Here is a 16,737-nt window from a genome sequence, read left to right as displayed (position 1 = left end):
ACCTGAGGTGACAGGGGAAACAAGATAGCATCTTTACCATTTTTCAGAAGGAGAAAGCGAGGCCACAGAAGTTAGGCGACTTTGCCCAAGATCATACTACAAACTGGCATGGACTCAGCTAGTATCCAGGTCTCTGACTATTTGACTGCATCCTACTGTCTCTATTTATTACTTTTTTATTTTACTTTTTTTGAGACAGAGTCTCACTCTGTCGCCCAGGCTGGAGTGCAGTGGCACGATCTCGGCTCACTGCAAGCTCTGCCTCCTGGGTTCAGGCCATTCTCCTGCCTCAGCCTCCCGAGTAGCTGGGATTACAGGTGCCTGCCACCAAGCCCAGCTAATTTTTTTTTGTATTTTTAGTAGAGATGGGGTTTCACTGTGTTAGCCAGGATGGTCTCAATCTCCTGACCTCGTGATCTGCCCACCTTGGCCTCCCAAAGTGCTGGGATTACAGGTGTGAGCCACCGCGCCCGGCCTACTGTCTCTAATTTTTATTACTGTGTACACCTCTTATGTTCCGTTTGCACCTCAGCTTCCCATGTTCACTCTCCACTATATGATGGGCTCCTTGATGGCAGGGCAACCTTGTCTCCATCAACATATCATCCACAGGGCTGTGCACACTACCTGGCATCTAGTGGACCCTCAATATATGCTTATGAGATGAGAAGCCCTCACCCTGTATCATGACAGTATATATTCCTATGGTTTCACCAAAGCCCACAATGACTCAGCAAAGGTGGTGTTGTTTCAGCAAAATTCCTTTGGAGGGCTGCAGAAGACCTGTAAAAGTGGATCATCAGATCACACAGGAGCAAAACTGGTAAAATAATTAGAGTAGTCATTTTTTCCCTGCTGAAAGAAAAAAAAAAAAAAAAAAAAGTAGTTCTTTTGATCACCAACCTGTAACCTACTCAAACCCTTTATTTTTATTTTCATCTCACTCAGTATTCTCAAATGGTCTCAAAAACTTCCCTTAAATAAAACTGTATTTGTCCCAAATCCCAAAAATTGGAGACGTTCAAAGTAAAAGGCTAGCTAATTATTTTTTTCTTTTTTGAGACGGAGTTTCGCTCTTGCTGCCCAGGCTGGAGTGCAATGGCACCATCTCAGTTAACCACAACGTCTACCTCCTAGGTTCAAGTGATTCTCCTACCTGAGCCTCCCAAGCAGCTGGGATTATAGGCATGCGCCACCAGGCCCGGCTAATTTTTTGTATTTTTAGTAGAGACAGGTTTCTCTATGTTGGTCAGGCTGGTCTTGAACTCCCGACCCCAGGTGATCCACCCACCTCGGCCTCCCAAAGTGCTGGGATTACAGGTGTGTGCCACTGTGCCCGGCCAAGGCTAGCTAATTTTGTAATTCTTCTTTTTTCTTTTGAAACAAGGTCTCCCTCTGTTGCCCAGGCTGGAGTGCAGTGGCATGAATAATAGCTCACTGCAGCCCCAATCTCCTGGGTTGAAGTGATCCTCTTGCTACAGTCTCCTAAGTAGCTAGGACTACAGGTTGATGCCACCATGCTTGGCTAAATTTTAATTTTTAGTAGAGACAAGGTCTCGCTATGCTGCCCAGGCTGGTCTTGAGCTCCTGGGCTCCAGTGATAGGCCCACCTCAGCCTCCCAAAGTGCTGGGATTATGGATGTGAGCCACCACACCCAGCCTCTTTTCTTTTTCTTTTTCTTTTTTATTTATTTTTTTTTGAGACGGAGTCTCGCTGTGTCGCCCAGGCTGGGGTGCAGTGGCGCGATCTCGGCTCACTGCAAGCTCCGCCTCCTGGGTTCATGCCATTCTCCTGCCTCAGCCTCCGAGTAGCTGGGACTACAGGCACCCGCCACCACGCCCGGCTAGTTTTGTGTATTTTTAGTAGAGACGGGGTTTCACCATGTTAGCCAGGGATGGTCTCGATCTCCTGACCTCGTGATCCACCTGCCTCGGCCTCCCAAAGTGCTGGGATTACAGGCTTGAGCCACCGCGCCCGGCCTTTCTTTTTCTTTTTAAATTAAATTATTTTAGACAGGGTCTCACTGTGTCACTGGAGTGCAGTGGCGCAGTCACGGCTCACTTCAGTTTTAACCTCCCTGGGCTCAGGTGATCCTCCTACCTCAGCCTCCCAAGTAGCTGGGACTATAGACATGTGCCACCATGCCCAGCTAATTTTTTGGTGGTTCCTTTTTGTAGAGATGGGTTTCTCCACATTGTCTAGGCTGGTCTCAAACATTCTACCTGCCTCAGCCTCCCAAAGTGTTGGTACTACAGGTATGAGCCAACCAGCCGTACCCAGCCTTTTTTTTTTTTTTAGAGACAGGATGTCGCTCTGTTACCCAGGCTGGAGTGCAGTAGTGTAATCATAACTCACTGCAGCCTTGAACTCCTGTGCTTACCCAATCCTCTTACTTCAACCTCCCAAGTAGCTAGAATTACAGGCACATGTCACCATGCCCAGCTAATTTTTAAATATTTTATAGAGATGGGGTCTTGCTACGTTGCTCAGGCTGGTCTCGAACTCCTGGCCTCAAGTGATCTTTCCACCTCGGCCTCCCCAAATGCTGGGATTATAGGCATGAGCCACTGTGCCTGGCCTAATTTTATAATGTTTTAATGTCACTCATTATAAATACTTTCTTTTTTTTTTTTTTTTTTTTTTTTTGAGACAGAGTCTCGCTCTGTTGCCTAGGTTGGAGTACAGTGGTGCAGTTTTGGCTCAATGCAACCACCACTTCCCGGGTTCAAGCGACTCTCCTGCCTCAGCCTCCTGAGTAGCTGGGATTACAGGCATGCACCACCATGCCCAGATCATTTTTTGTATTTTTAGTAGAGACGGGGTTTCACCATGTTGCCTAGGCTGGTCTCAAACTCTGGGCCTCAAGCGATCTGCCCTCCTCGGTCTCCCAAAGTGCTGGCATTACAGGCGTGAGCCACCGTGCCTGGGCCCATAAATAAATTTTAAAAAAGGCTTTCTAGAAAAACACTTCATACAGACACAAAAAGATTCTAAAAATATGAATTTTAGGAGCAGTGAAAGATATATTTTTGGAAAGACTGGATTTTTGCTGATTCTTTAAAAACAGCTGTTAGCTATTCCATCTACAACAAAACTCATTCCTGATGAGACCATAAATGAATATTTTTACTTTTGAATTAATAAGATAAATTATATTTGGTAATCTGAGGAAGGCATATATGTTAAGGAAGTAAATTCCGGTACATATACCCTGACAACAGCATCTGGCTGTAGTTTTGTGGAAAAATTCCAGAGTGTTTCTGGGATGGGTAATAATTCTCTTTCACCTGTTCAGCTATTGCTGGTAGTTTTTCCTTAGTCCTAATACTCCATGTTATACCAATGAGAAGACAGTAGTACTTCTGAAGCAATGGTTTCCAAACTTTTGGATTTCAGTGACTAAAACAATAAAAAAAATCTTGATCAACCTTAGATTGTTGGGTTTTTTTTTCTAGTTTTTTTATTGAGGTTGTCATTTTCTTTTTTCTTTTTTTTTTTTTTGAGACGGAGTGTCGCTCTGTCGCCCAGGCTGGAGTGCAGTGGCCGGATCTCAGCTCACTGCAAGCTCCGCCTCCCAGGTTCCCGCCATTCTCCTGCCTCAGCCTCCCGAGTAGCTGGGCCTACAGGCGCCGCCACCTCACCCGGCTAATTTTTTGTATTTTTAGTAGAGACGGGGTTTCACCGTGTTAGCCAGGATGGTCTCGATCTCCTGACCTCGTGATCCGCCCGTCTCGGCCTCCCAAAGTGCTGGGATTACAGGCGTGAGCCACCGCGCCCGGCCGAGGTTGTCATTTTCTAAGATTTCCAAATAAGGCTTGATATTAAGTAAACCATTTATGAACATAATCCTTTTGTGAAAGAAATGGCATTTTAACCCCAAAGGATTACGAAGATTATAATTTTAGAATAAAAGAGAGTCCGTTAAATTAAATCTATTTAGCTCTAAGTAATGCTCTGTGAACTGTTCTATTTTTCTTCTTCTGCTGAGGACCCCTCATGGACTAATACTGATTCGTCAGTTACAAGGTCTATTGTTTTGGGCTATTTACCTCAAGCCAAGAATGAGCTCTGCAGTGTAGTCCAGGGTATCATACACAAATGATCATTTTATATGTTGCCTTAATTTGAAAAGGGTGGTATTCCACTGGTCTAGCACAGAGGCTCTCAATGTGTGCTCCCTGGACAGCAACATCAGTATCATCTGGGAACCTATTAGAAAGGCAAATTCTCAAGCCCATCTCAGACTTACTAAAATCAGAAACTCTAGGGGAAGCATCCAGCAGTCTGTTATCATAAGCTTTCTAGGTGATCCTGAGGAGAACACCAGTTTGCGAACACTACTGTAAGGAACAGAGGTCTGGACCTGAGAGTTGAAAAGCCTATGTTCAGTTTCTATCTTTCACTAACTACAACCTTTTTTTTTTTTTTTGAGATAGAGTTTCGCTCTTGTTGCCTAGGCTGGAGTGCAGTGGCACAATCTCAGCTCACTGCAGTGTCTGCCTCCCGGGTTCAAGCAATTCTCCTGCCTCAGCTTCCCGAGTAGCTGGGATTACAAGTGCCTGCCACCATGCCCAGCTAATTTTTTGTATTTTTAGTGGAGATGGGGTTTCGCCATGTTGGTCAGGCTAGTCTTGAACTCCTGACCTCAGGTGATCTGCTTCCCAAAGTGCTGGGATTACAGGCATGAGTCACCACGCCCAGCCTACAACCTTGAATGAATCACACACAATGTCTTCATGTTCTAATTGCCCTACCTATAGAAAAGATAAAATCGGTTTCCTGCAGCACAAGGTAGTTTTGAAAATAAGTATGTGAAGGCTCCCCAAGTTCCTCACAGATAAGTCAACATGACACTATCCTTCCAAAGTGGTGGTAATAACAACTTCACCCTGTTTTCATCAAGCTACTCCAAACTGTCATACTCATAAAATATTCTAAGCCTGTTTTTCAAGGTTTGAATCACTCCACCCAACTTGGTGATATTAAATATTTAATGAGTATAGTTTTTATTCATTCATTCAATCCTGAACAAGAACTTTAAGCAGTACTAAGCCTAGTATCATTTTTCCTGAAAAAACTATATTTTTATTAGCTTTGAAGCACTCATTAGCTTTCCTCTCCCTTTCTTGAAAATTCTTCTAAGAAACTGTACATTTATATAAAGAAAGTAGACTTAAATAGAACTTTGGGTAAATGCAAAAAATTTACTAAACCCATACAAATTTACTGATTATGTTCCCTGCTTTCTCTACCATCACTTATTTTAATATAAGAATAGCATTCTTAACTCTCCCAAGATAAAACATGATTTTCTCAGAACAATTTAAGTAATACCTTCTGCAGTTCCCTATGAAAATAACTATGCCAGACACTGAATCCCAAGTTCCACTGACATCTACAGAATCATCCTTTTATCTACTAGACTCATTTATGCTTATGGAAGGCATAGGTAGTTTTAAGTAGATTAAACAAATTTTCATTTGAAAAGTTTGCCTTGCCCCTTGTGAGCTGAGGCATTATTCTAATTTTTTCACAAGTGCCACAGATAACTCCATGCAGGTGGAATCTGTTATGGTCTTCACACATCCAGTCCAACTATACACACACACATACACATACACACACACACACACCCCCCCCACAAATATAGTGTTTTGGAATCATTGTTTTAGAAAAACAGATTAAATATTAGATTAAAAAGTAGATTAAAACCCCCCAAACTTAAATCTAATCTTAGTGATGTTTACATTTATGGCCATCTGCCTCAGTTTCACGACTTTTTTTGTTTGTTTTTGTTTTTTTGAGACGGAGTCTCTCTCTGTCGCCCAGGCTGGAGTGCACAATCTTGGCTCACTACAACTTCCGCCTCCTGCGTTCAAGCAATTCTCTTGCCTCAGCCTCCCAAGTAGCTGTGACTACAGGCACGTGCCACCACGCCCAGCTAATTTTTTGTATTTTTAGTAGAGACGGGGTTTCACCATGTTAGCCAGGATGGTCTTGATCTCCTGACCTTGTTGTGATCCACCCACCTCGGCCTCCTAAAGTGCTGGGATTACAGGCGTGAGCCACTGCGCCCAGCCTATTTTTTCTTAACCTAAGACTTTTCTCCATATTGAGGTCATTCAAAGGGACAAGATATGGAAAATTATCAGAGACTATCAATATTATACCAGTTATCCAATAAAATAACCATCCAACATCAAACCAAACCCAAAACACCAGAAGCCTAAAGACTTACTTACCAATGACAGGGTTGCTATTTCTGTGAGCTGGTTTAGGGGGAGGGATAGGGGGCTGCTTGGCAGGGACCATATGAGTGAGGCTTAAGGTAGCAGTAGTGTTAGTGCTGGCAGGAGTAGCAGGCAGAATCCTGGGTGCTGGGGAAGGAGTGACAGACAGATTAACAGTCTTTGCGAGGCTTGTGGCAGCAGTGGTGGCAGCGGGTGCTGTGGTGATGGAGGTGGAGATGATGAACCTTGACATGCCGCCAGAGGAAGTGGCATCCTTTGCTTGACCTTCATTTGCTTCATGAGAAGAGGACAAGGGTCTTTTGGGAGGAAGTAAAGGTTGTTTGGGTACATTCTCAGGAACAGACTCTGCTTCAGAATTAGGCTGGCTTCCAGTTGAGCCTGTGTAATAACATGTATGATATAAAAAGGGAAGAGAGAGTAACAAGAGAGACTGAAAAAGCTAACACATCTATGAATTTATGGCCAATTTCACCAATTAATTTATAGATTAGCTCATAGGTTAGCGTTCTCGATGCCTCCCAACCTCCCCATACTTAGGAAATGTCAGTAAGAAAGGCTCAGTAAGAGATGCTCATTGTGGTAGTGATTCTTCACACGAGGGCTAGGCTACTGGAGGAGAGCCACAACAAAATTCCTTGGGTGAAAGAAGTGGAATGTGTAGCTGGAAGAAATCCTATAGGTATCTGATACTAAACATCCTCTTCCCTTCTTGAGGATCACAAATTTGGTATTTTGTGAATAAAAGTGGAGCAGGGGAGGAAATTCCCCTTAAAGTTGCTAATTAAGGTATTGCTAAAGGAGAATGTAATTCTCTCTAGATTTTACTTTTCCCTATTCTCTTGCAAACTCCTTATGTAAAGGAGAATAACTGGCTCATGGCTCTTAAACTCAAAAATCCAGAGTTTCTTACCTAGTTGTTTCTTTAGGTCCTCTGCTGGAATAGCTTTCCTAAGACTTGCTAATCTTACTGGCTCTTCCTCTACTTGGACTGGACTAGATGATGTAGCATTCCCTACAGGGGTGGTATGGCCATTCTTTAACATGGCATGGCTTGGCTTTCCTGGATCCTCACCACCTGCAAGGTGAAAGAAGAGTACAAAGTGATGAAGTTGGCATGAACAGATAGAAGAGTTAGTAATTTCTTTTCTTCTTTTTCTCTCTTTTTAAAATTGAGACAGGGTCTCACTATGTTGCCCAAGCTGGTCTTGAACTCCTGGGCTCAAGCAATCTGCCCGCCTTGGCCTCCCAAAATGCTAGGATGAATGGCATGAACCACTGCACCTGGCCAGAGTTGGTGATTTGAGACAGGATCTCACAGACCAGGCTGGAGTGCAGTAGCATGATTTTGGCTCACTGCAGCCTCTGCCTCCCAGGCTGAAGTGATCTTCCTGCTTCAGCCTCCCAAATGGCTGGGACCACAGGTGTGTGCCTCCACACCCAGCTAATTTTTTTTATTTTTGATGGAGATAGGGTCTCACTATGTTGCCTAGGCTGGTATCGAACTCCTGGGCTCAAGTGATCCACCTGCCTCGGCCTCCAAAAGTGCTGGGATTATAGGCGTGGGCCATAGCACCTGGACCAGAGTTGGTAATTTCTTTTTTTTTTTTTTTGAGACGGAGTCTCGCTCTGCCGCCTAGGCTGGAGTGCAATGGCACAATCTCGGCTCACTGCAAGCTCTGCCTCCTAGGTTCATGCCACTCTCCTGCCTCAGCCCCGAGTAGCTAGGACTACAGGCGCCTGCTACCACACCTGGCTAATTTTTTGTATTTTTTAGTGGAGACGGGGTTTCACCGTGTTAGCCAGGATGGTCTCGATCTCCTGACCTTGTGATCCGCCTGCCTCGGCCTCCCAAAGTGCTGGGATTACAGGCGTGAGCCACCGCGCCCAGCCCAGGGTTGGTGATTTCTAAACTTTCTTATCTTCTTTCCCCCGTCTTCCTGTTTTAGTTTATTATTGAGATCTAGATTATCTGGATGCTTAAACAGAAATAAGTAATTTCTTTTTCCAATACATGTTTGATAGGCTATTATGTGCCAAGTATGTTGTTACATGAATAAGACCAATAAAAGCCAGGCGCAGTGTCTCACCTGTAATCTCAGCACTTTGGGAGACTGAGGCAGGTGGATCACAAGAGTTCGAGATCAGCCTGGCTAACATGGTGAAACCTTGTCTCTACTAAAAATACAAAAATTAGCCAGGTATGGTGGCAGGTGCCTGTAATCCCAGCTACTCAGGAGGCTGAGGCAGGAGAATCAATTGAACCCAGGAGGCAGAGGTTGCAGTAAGCCAAGATTGCATCATTGCACTCCAGCCTGGGCAACAGAGCAAAACTTCCAACTCAAAGAAAAAAAAAAAAAAGACAGATAAATAGGGCAAACTTATTATATATAAGTAACTACAATGTTAAATGTCAAGAGCTCTAATTAGTGAAATACTGTGGTAGGAATGAAGAATAAATCATTCTCCTGGAGTAAGAACAGAGTTAGGAAGGCATCACAGAAAGTATCTGAGCTGGAGTTGAGATGGTCTTGCTATGTTACCAGGATGGGTCTTGAACTCCTGGGCTCAAGCAATCCTCCTCTCTCAGACTCCCTATTAGATGGGACTATGGCACACACCACCATGCCTTGCTTTTAACTGGATCGTGAAGGAGTAGGAGCCTACCATACTGAATAAAGACAGTCTGTTTGGAAGAAGCATAGCATGTATAAAGATGTGAAGTTATTCAACATGTTTGGGGCACTGGCAACTAGTTTGGTCTGGCAGGAGAATAGATTCACATAAGAAATGGTTATGGGGGGCCGGGTGCAGTGGCTCACACCTGTAATCCCAACACTTTGGGAGGCCGAGGTGGGTGGATCACCTGAGGTCAGGAGTTTGAGACTAGCCTCGCCAATACAGTGAAACCCTGTCTCTACTAAAAATACAAAAATTAGTTGGGTGTGGTGGCAGGCACCTGTAATCCCAGCTACTCGGGAGGTGAGGCAATAGACTCCATCTCAAAAAAAAAAAAAAAAAGAAATGGTTATGGGCTGGGCACAGCGGTGCTCATGCCTATAATCCCAACAATTTGGGAGGCTGAGGTGGGAGGATTGCTTGAGCCCAAGAGTTTGAGATCAGCCTGCGAAACATAGTGAGACCCTGTCTCTACGAAAAAGTAAAAAACTAGCTGGGTGTGGTGGCACGCACCTAGTCCCAGCTAACTGGGAGGCTAAGGTGGGAGGACTGTCTGAACCCAGGAGGTCAAGGGTGCAGTAAGCTATGATCAGACCCCTGGTCTCTAGCCTGGGTGACAGAGTGATATCTAGCATCATTCTTCATGAGGTTCCAATAAGAGGTGGAGTGTGGGCTCAAAGTAATGAAGATTCTAAGGCAAGTGAAAAGGTACTTCAAAAGCCAAAGTAATCTGACAACTACTTTTTACTTTTAAAACAGGGTGGTGGTAAGATGACAACAACTATACAAAAATAGTAAGTTACTGCCCATGTTTAACAAAAACAAGATTTTCTAGAATATCGAAGCAATGATTTCAAAGCCAACAAAGACTGCTCTTTGTGAAAACAACATAATCAAAGTTTAAGACGGTGTTAATTAGTTTCTACTCAGTACACACTAGTAAAATACATGTAAAACTGATCAGTTATCTCAAGTTACTTAATCAGGGATGTCTACTTTGCAGTATCATTTCTTATATGAAATACAGAGGGTTCTGCAATGTTAATGAAGTACAGTAGTACTGTGGGGCTTTAACATCATTGAATGTTCTCCCTAAACCCAGAAAATCAATTAAAATCTATTAAGTATTTTATAGTATAGTCAAGTTAGCACTACAATCAAGCCAAAAGCCACCTTTAAAAAAAACAAAAAACAAAAAACAACAAAAACAGGGTCTCATTCTGTCGCCCAGGCTGGAGTGCGGTGGTACAATACATACTTACTGCAGCCTTTCATCTCCTGGGCTCAAGCCTTCCTCCATCTTTTGGGCTCAGGTAGCTAGGACTACAGGCCTGCAATACCATACCTGGTTAATTAAAAAATTTTTTTTATAGAGATGAGGTCTCACTATGTGGCTCAGGCTGGTCTTGAACTACTGAGTTCAAGGGATCCTCCCACACTGACCTCCGAAAGTGCTGGGATTACAGCATGAGCCACCATGCCTGGCCAAACAAAGGCCCCCTTTAAGTATGAAGAGGACTTCAAGGTTCAAACACTATCTTTGGTCTAAAATGCAGATCTATAAGCCAGCATGAGGCCCATCCCTGTTTTTAGATACAGAATAAAGCTTAGGTCCATTATCTGGTTGGCAGAGTGGCATCTTGTCCAATGGCTGCAACTTGTTTATTAATTGGGCCTTTGAACGTGTAGGCTAAAAACAACTTGGATTAGGAGCTAATAGAAAGTGTAGGGCAAAAGATCGTTGGGCGTAGTGGCTCATGCCTGTAATCCCAGAACTTTGGGAGGCCGAGGCAGGTGGATCACTTGAGCTCAGGAGTTTGAGACCAGCCTGGCCAACATGGTGAAACCCCGTCTCAACTAAAAATACAAAAATTAGCTGGGCATGGTGATGCATGCCTACAATTTCAGCTACTTGGGAGGCTGAGGAAGGAGAATTGCTTGAACCCAGGAGGCAGAGGTTGCCATGAGTATAGGGCAAAAGAGATTGAAGATGAAAAACAAGAAATAAGTAATGTATGTGGTTTATGATAAGTGAGCAAGAAAGGTGAAAAGAAAGGCCATGGAAAGTGGAATGGCTGTATCAAAAAAGCAAGGGCCAGGCCAAGTGTGGTGGCTCACGCCTGTAATCCTAGCACTTGGGGAGGCTGAGGTGGGTGGATCACTTGAGGTCAGGAGTTCAAGACCAGCCTGGCCAACATGCTGAAATCCCGTCTCTACTAAAAATACAAAAATTAGCCAGGTATGGTGGCAGGTGCCTGTAATCCCAGCTCCTCGGGAGGCTGAGGCTGGAAAATTGCTTGAACCCAGGACATGGAGGTTGCAGTGAGCCAAGATCACGCCACTGTACTCCAGCCTGGGAGACAGAGTGAGACTGTCTCAAAAAAGAAAGCAAACCAAGGGCCACAGAGGTGCTACAGTGGAATCATTATAATAGTATGTAACTACCTAAATACTGAGAAGATTTTGTGTCCTAATGTAAAAAACAAATAGAGTTATGTAAAACAAAAGTTACACATGCTCATAACTAATCACATACAAAAAAAAAAAAAAAAAAAAAGGAAAGAAACTATCCCATAGTGCCTGGGCACAGCACCTTACGCCTGTAATCCCAGCACTTTGGGAGGCTAAGGCAGGAGGACTGCTTGTGCTGCCCAGGAGTTTGAGACTGGTCTGGGCAACATAGGGAGACCCTGTCTCAATTAAAAAAAAAAAAAAACCCCACTCAAGTTCCCACTTCAACTTCAGAGGTAATCAATTGTAATAATATTTCAAATTGCTCTGTCAAGCTTATTTTCTCTGGTTAGTTTTTATACAGTTGAGATAATAAATCTTCAATACATACAATTTAATTTTTTGAATAGGCAATATATTCACATGGTTTAAAGCCCAAAAAGTATACAGTAATACTCCATCTGTTTGGTTCCTTTCCCCTATTCTTCAAAGCATGCGATTTTTTTTTTTTTTTTAGGAGTCTTGCTCTATTGCCCAGGTTGGAGTGCAGTGGCACCATCTCAGCTCACTGCAACCTCTGCCTCCTGAGTTCGAGTGATTCTCCTGCCTCAGCCTTCCAAGTAGCTGGGACTACAGGTGTCGGCTACTATGCCCTCCTAATTTTTTGTATTTTTAGTAGAGGTGGGGTTTCACCATGTTGGCCAGGCTGGTCTCAAACTCCTGACTTTAAGTGTTCTGCCTGCGTCGGCTTCCCAAAGTGCTGGGATTACAGGCGTGAGCCACCATGCCTGGCCAGTATACAATATGTTTTTAAAGCTTGGCTTTCAGAATTTGCCTCATGCAATATAACTCAAATGAAGAGAAATGAGATGCAACCAATGTACTATACTTTTACATTTACAATAACTTGCTTCATAGAGTCACACATTGAAGAAAGTCTTGACATTATTTTTGTTTTGTTTTGTTTTTTTGTTTTGACATTATTAAACAAATAATGAGTATGGACTGGTGCAGTGATGGACATGGGTACAAATGTGTTCAAAAAAGAAAATGAGCTGGGCGCAGTGGTTCAAGCCTGTAATCCCAGCACTTTGGGAGGCCAAGGTGGGTAGAACACCTGAGACCAGGAGTTCGAGACCAGCCTGGCCAACTTGGTGAAACACCATTTCTACTAAAAATACAAAAATTAGCCAGGCACAGTGGCTCACGCCTGTAATCCCAGAACTTTGGGAGGCCGAGGTGGGTGGATCACCTGAGGTTAGGAGTTCAAGACCAGCCTGACCAACATGGTGAAACCCCATCTCTACTAAAAAGACAGAAGTTAGCTGGGGGTGGTGGCAGGTGCCTGTAATCCCAGCTACTTGGGAGGCTGAGGCATGAGAATTGCTTGAACCCAGGAGGCAGAAGTTGCAGTGAGCCGAGGCTGCACCACTGCACTCCAGCCTGGGCAACAGAGCGAGACTCTGTCTCAAGGGGAAAAAAAAAAAAAGACACACAATATTGCAGCTGGCACAAAGTTGAGGATGTACAAAGAGGAAAGGAATGTTTGCCCCAAGGAAGGAAGGGTGAACTTTTTTGTTGTTTTTTAAAGGCCACCCTCCAACCCAAAAATAGCAATACAAAAGAAAGAAAGAAAATTCAAATACCTAGTCAGACCCAATCAAAGACCAAGTGCACAGAGACAGGCATATGCTATTCATTTGTAAACTCACCTTGCTCAGGGTCTTCCAACAAAACCCCTCTTTTAACCAGCTCTTCTCTTGGTTTTCGCATAGATATTTTCCGTTCTAAAACTAACATTAAATTGGAAAATGGCACTCAGAAATGTGACAGTTGAAAGTCAACCTTACACTTAACATTCTAATTCTACAGGTAAAAGAATAAAGTAGTTTAAGTTTATATTCTCAGGAAAGAAAATAACTAGTAGACTAACTTCAAATTAAAAATCTTAAATTTCTTTTATAACCTGTGCTATCAGGAAAGCATCACTTCCAAAAAACTAGCCTTACATAATTATAACTTAAGAGAAAATTTAATTAGTAAGTTATTTATGGATGAACTTTGTGTGGATGGGCAGAGTAGGAAAAAAAATAAGCATTTTATTTATGTATGTATTAATTCATTTAATCATTTTCTTCACCAAGTTCTGATGGAAAGAAGCATCTTAGATTTGCTACAGTTCAGGAACTCCGTTCACCACTCAATAGATACGTATATCCCATCAAAATACAAACCTGGGGATGAGGGTATACAATATTAGGTTTAGTAAATGACCATTTTGATATTTAATTCTAAAAGATTAAACTCTGGCCAGCCACAGTGGCTCACGCTTGTAATCCCAGCACTTTGGAAGGCTGAGGTGGGAGCATCACTTGAGCCCAGGAGTTCAAGACCAGCCTGGGAAACATAAGGAGACCCCGTCTCTACAAAATATTTAAAAATTAACTGGGCACAGTAGCTCATGCTTGTACTTCCAGCTACTTGGGAGGCTGAGGCAGGAGGATTGCATGAGCCCAGGAGGTTGAATATTCAGTGAGCTGTGACTGCGCCACTGTACTCCAGCCTGGGCAACAGAGGGAGATCCTGTCTCACCAAAAAAAAGAAAAAAAAAAAAGAAAAGAATAAAAGATTAAACACTCTCTTCAAATAGAGGACTACAGAAACTCGGTAAGATAAGGAAAAATTAAATACTTCTAACATAGAGAACTCTAACTCAGAACACATATTTAACCCTTAATATCTCACCTTCTGAAGTCTCTTTAAATTTATCACTACTTTTTTTTTTCCTCCATTTCCAGGGCTTGAAGATCTTGCCAAAGCCTGAGAACTTGCTCTTCCTTTTGGTAGGAGGTGTTGTGTCTCCTGCTTCCACACTGTCCATGACCATGCCTGGCTCTGTAGCGGGCTGATCTGCTTCCTCTGTTACATGGAGAGAAGAGAGGGAAGGAAGCAAATGTATTATTTCAGCATAATCTCTAAAATGCCCCTTCCCCTCTCTTCCTGTGGTAGTTGGAAAGGATCGGAGCAATGATAAACAATCATGCAGACAGAGAGACTCCTGGACATCACATGGACACCAAACATCAAAATCCATTAACAGATAAATTACTAAGGAGGAAAAGGAACCAAACCAAGCTGACATCATTTTTAGGACAAAATCTGGTGCAATGATCAGAGCCAGCTCAAAATCTTTTAAAGGTGCATGTGTACAAAATGTGGATGTCTTACCAAATGCATGAGATCTTGCCTTACTGAGGCAGGGAATTCCTGCCTCATTAGTAAGTGAGTCATTTTCTCTATTAAACATTGCCCTTTCCCTGACCTTTTCAGGATATAAATAGTTCAGGGAGAGGTAACACATTAATTGTTAATACCTTACTTGTATCTGCTCATCAAATTATTTTCTCCCTTCACAAAAAGGACCCTAGGTACTGGAAGGTGCAGAAGCATTAGAAAGTGGGTGCATTAAATTGGAGCGAAATATTTTCAGAAAGTAGAGGTGAGATTCCAATTTGCCTACCATAGTAGTGCTTTAGAGACTATTATAGGCTAGGCACAGTGGTTCATTTCTGTAATCCCAGTACTTTGGGAGGCTGAAGCAGGTAGATCGCTTAAGCTCAGAAGCTTGAGACCAACTAGGGCAATAAGGTGAAACCCTGTCTCTACAACAAATACAAAAACAAAAATTAGCCGGGCATGGTGGTGTGCACCTGTAGTCCCAACTACTCAGGAGGCTGAGGTGGGAGGATGACTTGAGCCCGGGAGGCCAATGCTGCAGTGGGCCGTGATTACGCCACTGTACTCCAGCCTGGGCAATAGAGTGAGAGCCTGTCTCAAAAACAAAAACAAAAATAATAATAATATTAAGGATTTGACACAAAACATAACTGACATGATACATGTGCAGAATTGAAATAAAAGGCCATGAACCCCTCATAATGACCACACATGCAGGGTTTAGTTAGTTTTAATGGCAGAGAAAGGAGAGCCAAGGCAGGGCCAAGAATTTAAAGAAGAAAAAAAAAAAAAAACCCAGCAGGAAAGCAACAAAAAAAAGCAGGAAGGTACACAATGCAGCTTTGCACTCCACCTACTGTTCCAAGGTTCTCTGGAGAAGTCTAGAGAGGAAGAAAAAAAGAGTCATGTGGAAAAACCATCCTGAAATTAAAGTGGAACCTCTATTTTGTAGAAATACATCAAGGAACAGCATATGATAAGCTAACATGTTGACTGCAAACAATTTCACATCTGAAGCAAATCACACTTTTGGAGGAGGGTAAAAAGATCATAATAATCACTAAAAAATCTTTTTAAAAAAATTTATTATTATTATTTTAGAAACAGGGTCTCACTCTGTTGCCCAGGCAGAAGCACAGTGGTGTAATCATAGCTCACTGCAGCCTAAAATTCCTGATCTCAAATGATCCTCCTGCCTCAGCCTCCTGAGTAGCTAGGACTATAGGCAAGTACCATCATGCCTGGCTAATTAGAAAGTTTTTTTTTGTAGAGAGAGGGTCTCAAATGCCTGGTCTCAAGAAATCCTCCCCTGCTTGGCCTCCCAAAGCACTGGGATTAAAGGTGTATCACCACACCTGGCCCTCTTAAAACTAGATATTTTCTTTTTTTTTTTTTTTTTTTTTTTTTTTTTGAGATGGAGTCTACTATGCAGCCCAGACTTCGTCTGATGGCGCATCGGCTCACTGCTTCCTCCCATGACTTCACATCGTCTCCTGCCTCAGCCTCCCGGTGGCTGGGATTACGAAGCCGCCAACTCACCCAGCTAATTTTTTGTATTTTTTTTGAGGCGGAGTCACCAGCTCATATGCGCCCAGGCTGGAGTGCAGTGGCGGGTGATCTCGGCTCACTGCAAGCTCCTACCTCCCGAGTTCCGCCATTCTCCGCCTCAGCCTCGGTAGCTGGAAGCTACGAAGCCACGCCACCACGCCCGGCTAGTTTTTTTTTTTGTATTTTTTTTAGTAGAGGCAGGGGTTTCACCATGTTAATGGGATGGTCTGAATCTCCTGACCTCGTGATCCACCGCCTCGGCCTCCCAAAGTGCTGGGATTACAGGCAGGCCGCGGCGCTGACCAATTTTGTATTTTTTAGTAGAGGCGGGGGTTTCCCGTGTTAGCAGGATGTCTCTGGAATCTCCTGACCTGTTGATCCACGTCACCGGCCTCCCAAAGTCACTGGGATTACAGGCTTGAGTACAGCGCCCGGCCAAAACTAGATATTTTCTTTTTTTTTTTTTTTTTTTTTTTTTTTTTTGGGAAGCTGAGTCTGGCTCCTTAAGCCCAGGCTAGATCACGGTGGTCGGATCTCAGCTCACTGCAACTCCGCCTCCCGGGTTCCATGTTC

At 43.4% G+C, this 16,737-nt stretch overlaps 1 protein-coding gene across 21 annotated transcripts in view; it reads right to left on the bottom strand.

The window, feature by feature from the left end:
• LOC101012887 (mediator of RNA polymerase II transcription subunit 18) overlaps positions 1-16,737 on the bottom strand; it is a 180,797-nt gene that overhangs the window by 32,513 nt on the left and 131,547 nt on the right. For 9 of the 21 annotated variants that reach the window (XM_031666137.1, XM_031666135.1, XM_031666131.1 and 6 more), the window contains 5 exons: positions 15,474-15,497; positions 14,125-14,298; positions 13,092-13,172; positions 7,163-7,327; positions 6,244-6,630 (listed from right to left, as the gene is read on the bottom strand). In XM_031666137.1, coding sequence (XP_031521997.1) covers positions 6,244-6,630; positions 7,163-7,327; positions 13,092-13,172; positions 14,125-14,298; positions 15,474-15,497 — 831 coding nt within the window. Of the gene's footprint in view, positions 1-6,243; positions 6,631-7,162; positions 7,328-13,091; positions 13,173-14,124; positions 15,100-15,469; positions 15,498-16,737 lie in introns of those variants that run through there. The other 12 variants (XM_031666132.1, XM_031666148.1, XM_031666152.1 and 9 more) reach the window with 5 other exon arrangements.

This window comes from Papio anubis, chromosome 1 (assembly GCF_008728515.1).
Source record: "Papio anubis isolate 15944 chromosome 1, Panubis1.0, whole genome shotgun sequence".
Classification (NCBI taxonomy): Eukaryota; Metazoa; Chordata; class Mammalia; order Primates; family Cercopithecidae; genus Papio; species Papio anubis.
This window is presented reverse-complemented; position numbering and strand designations above follow the sequence as displayed.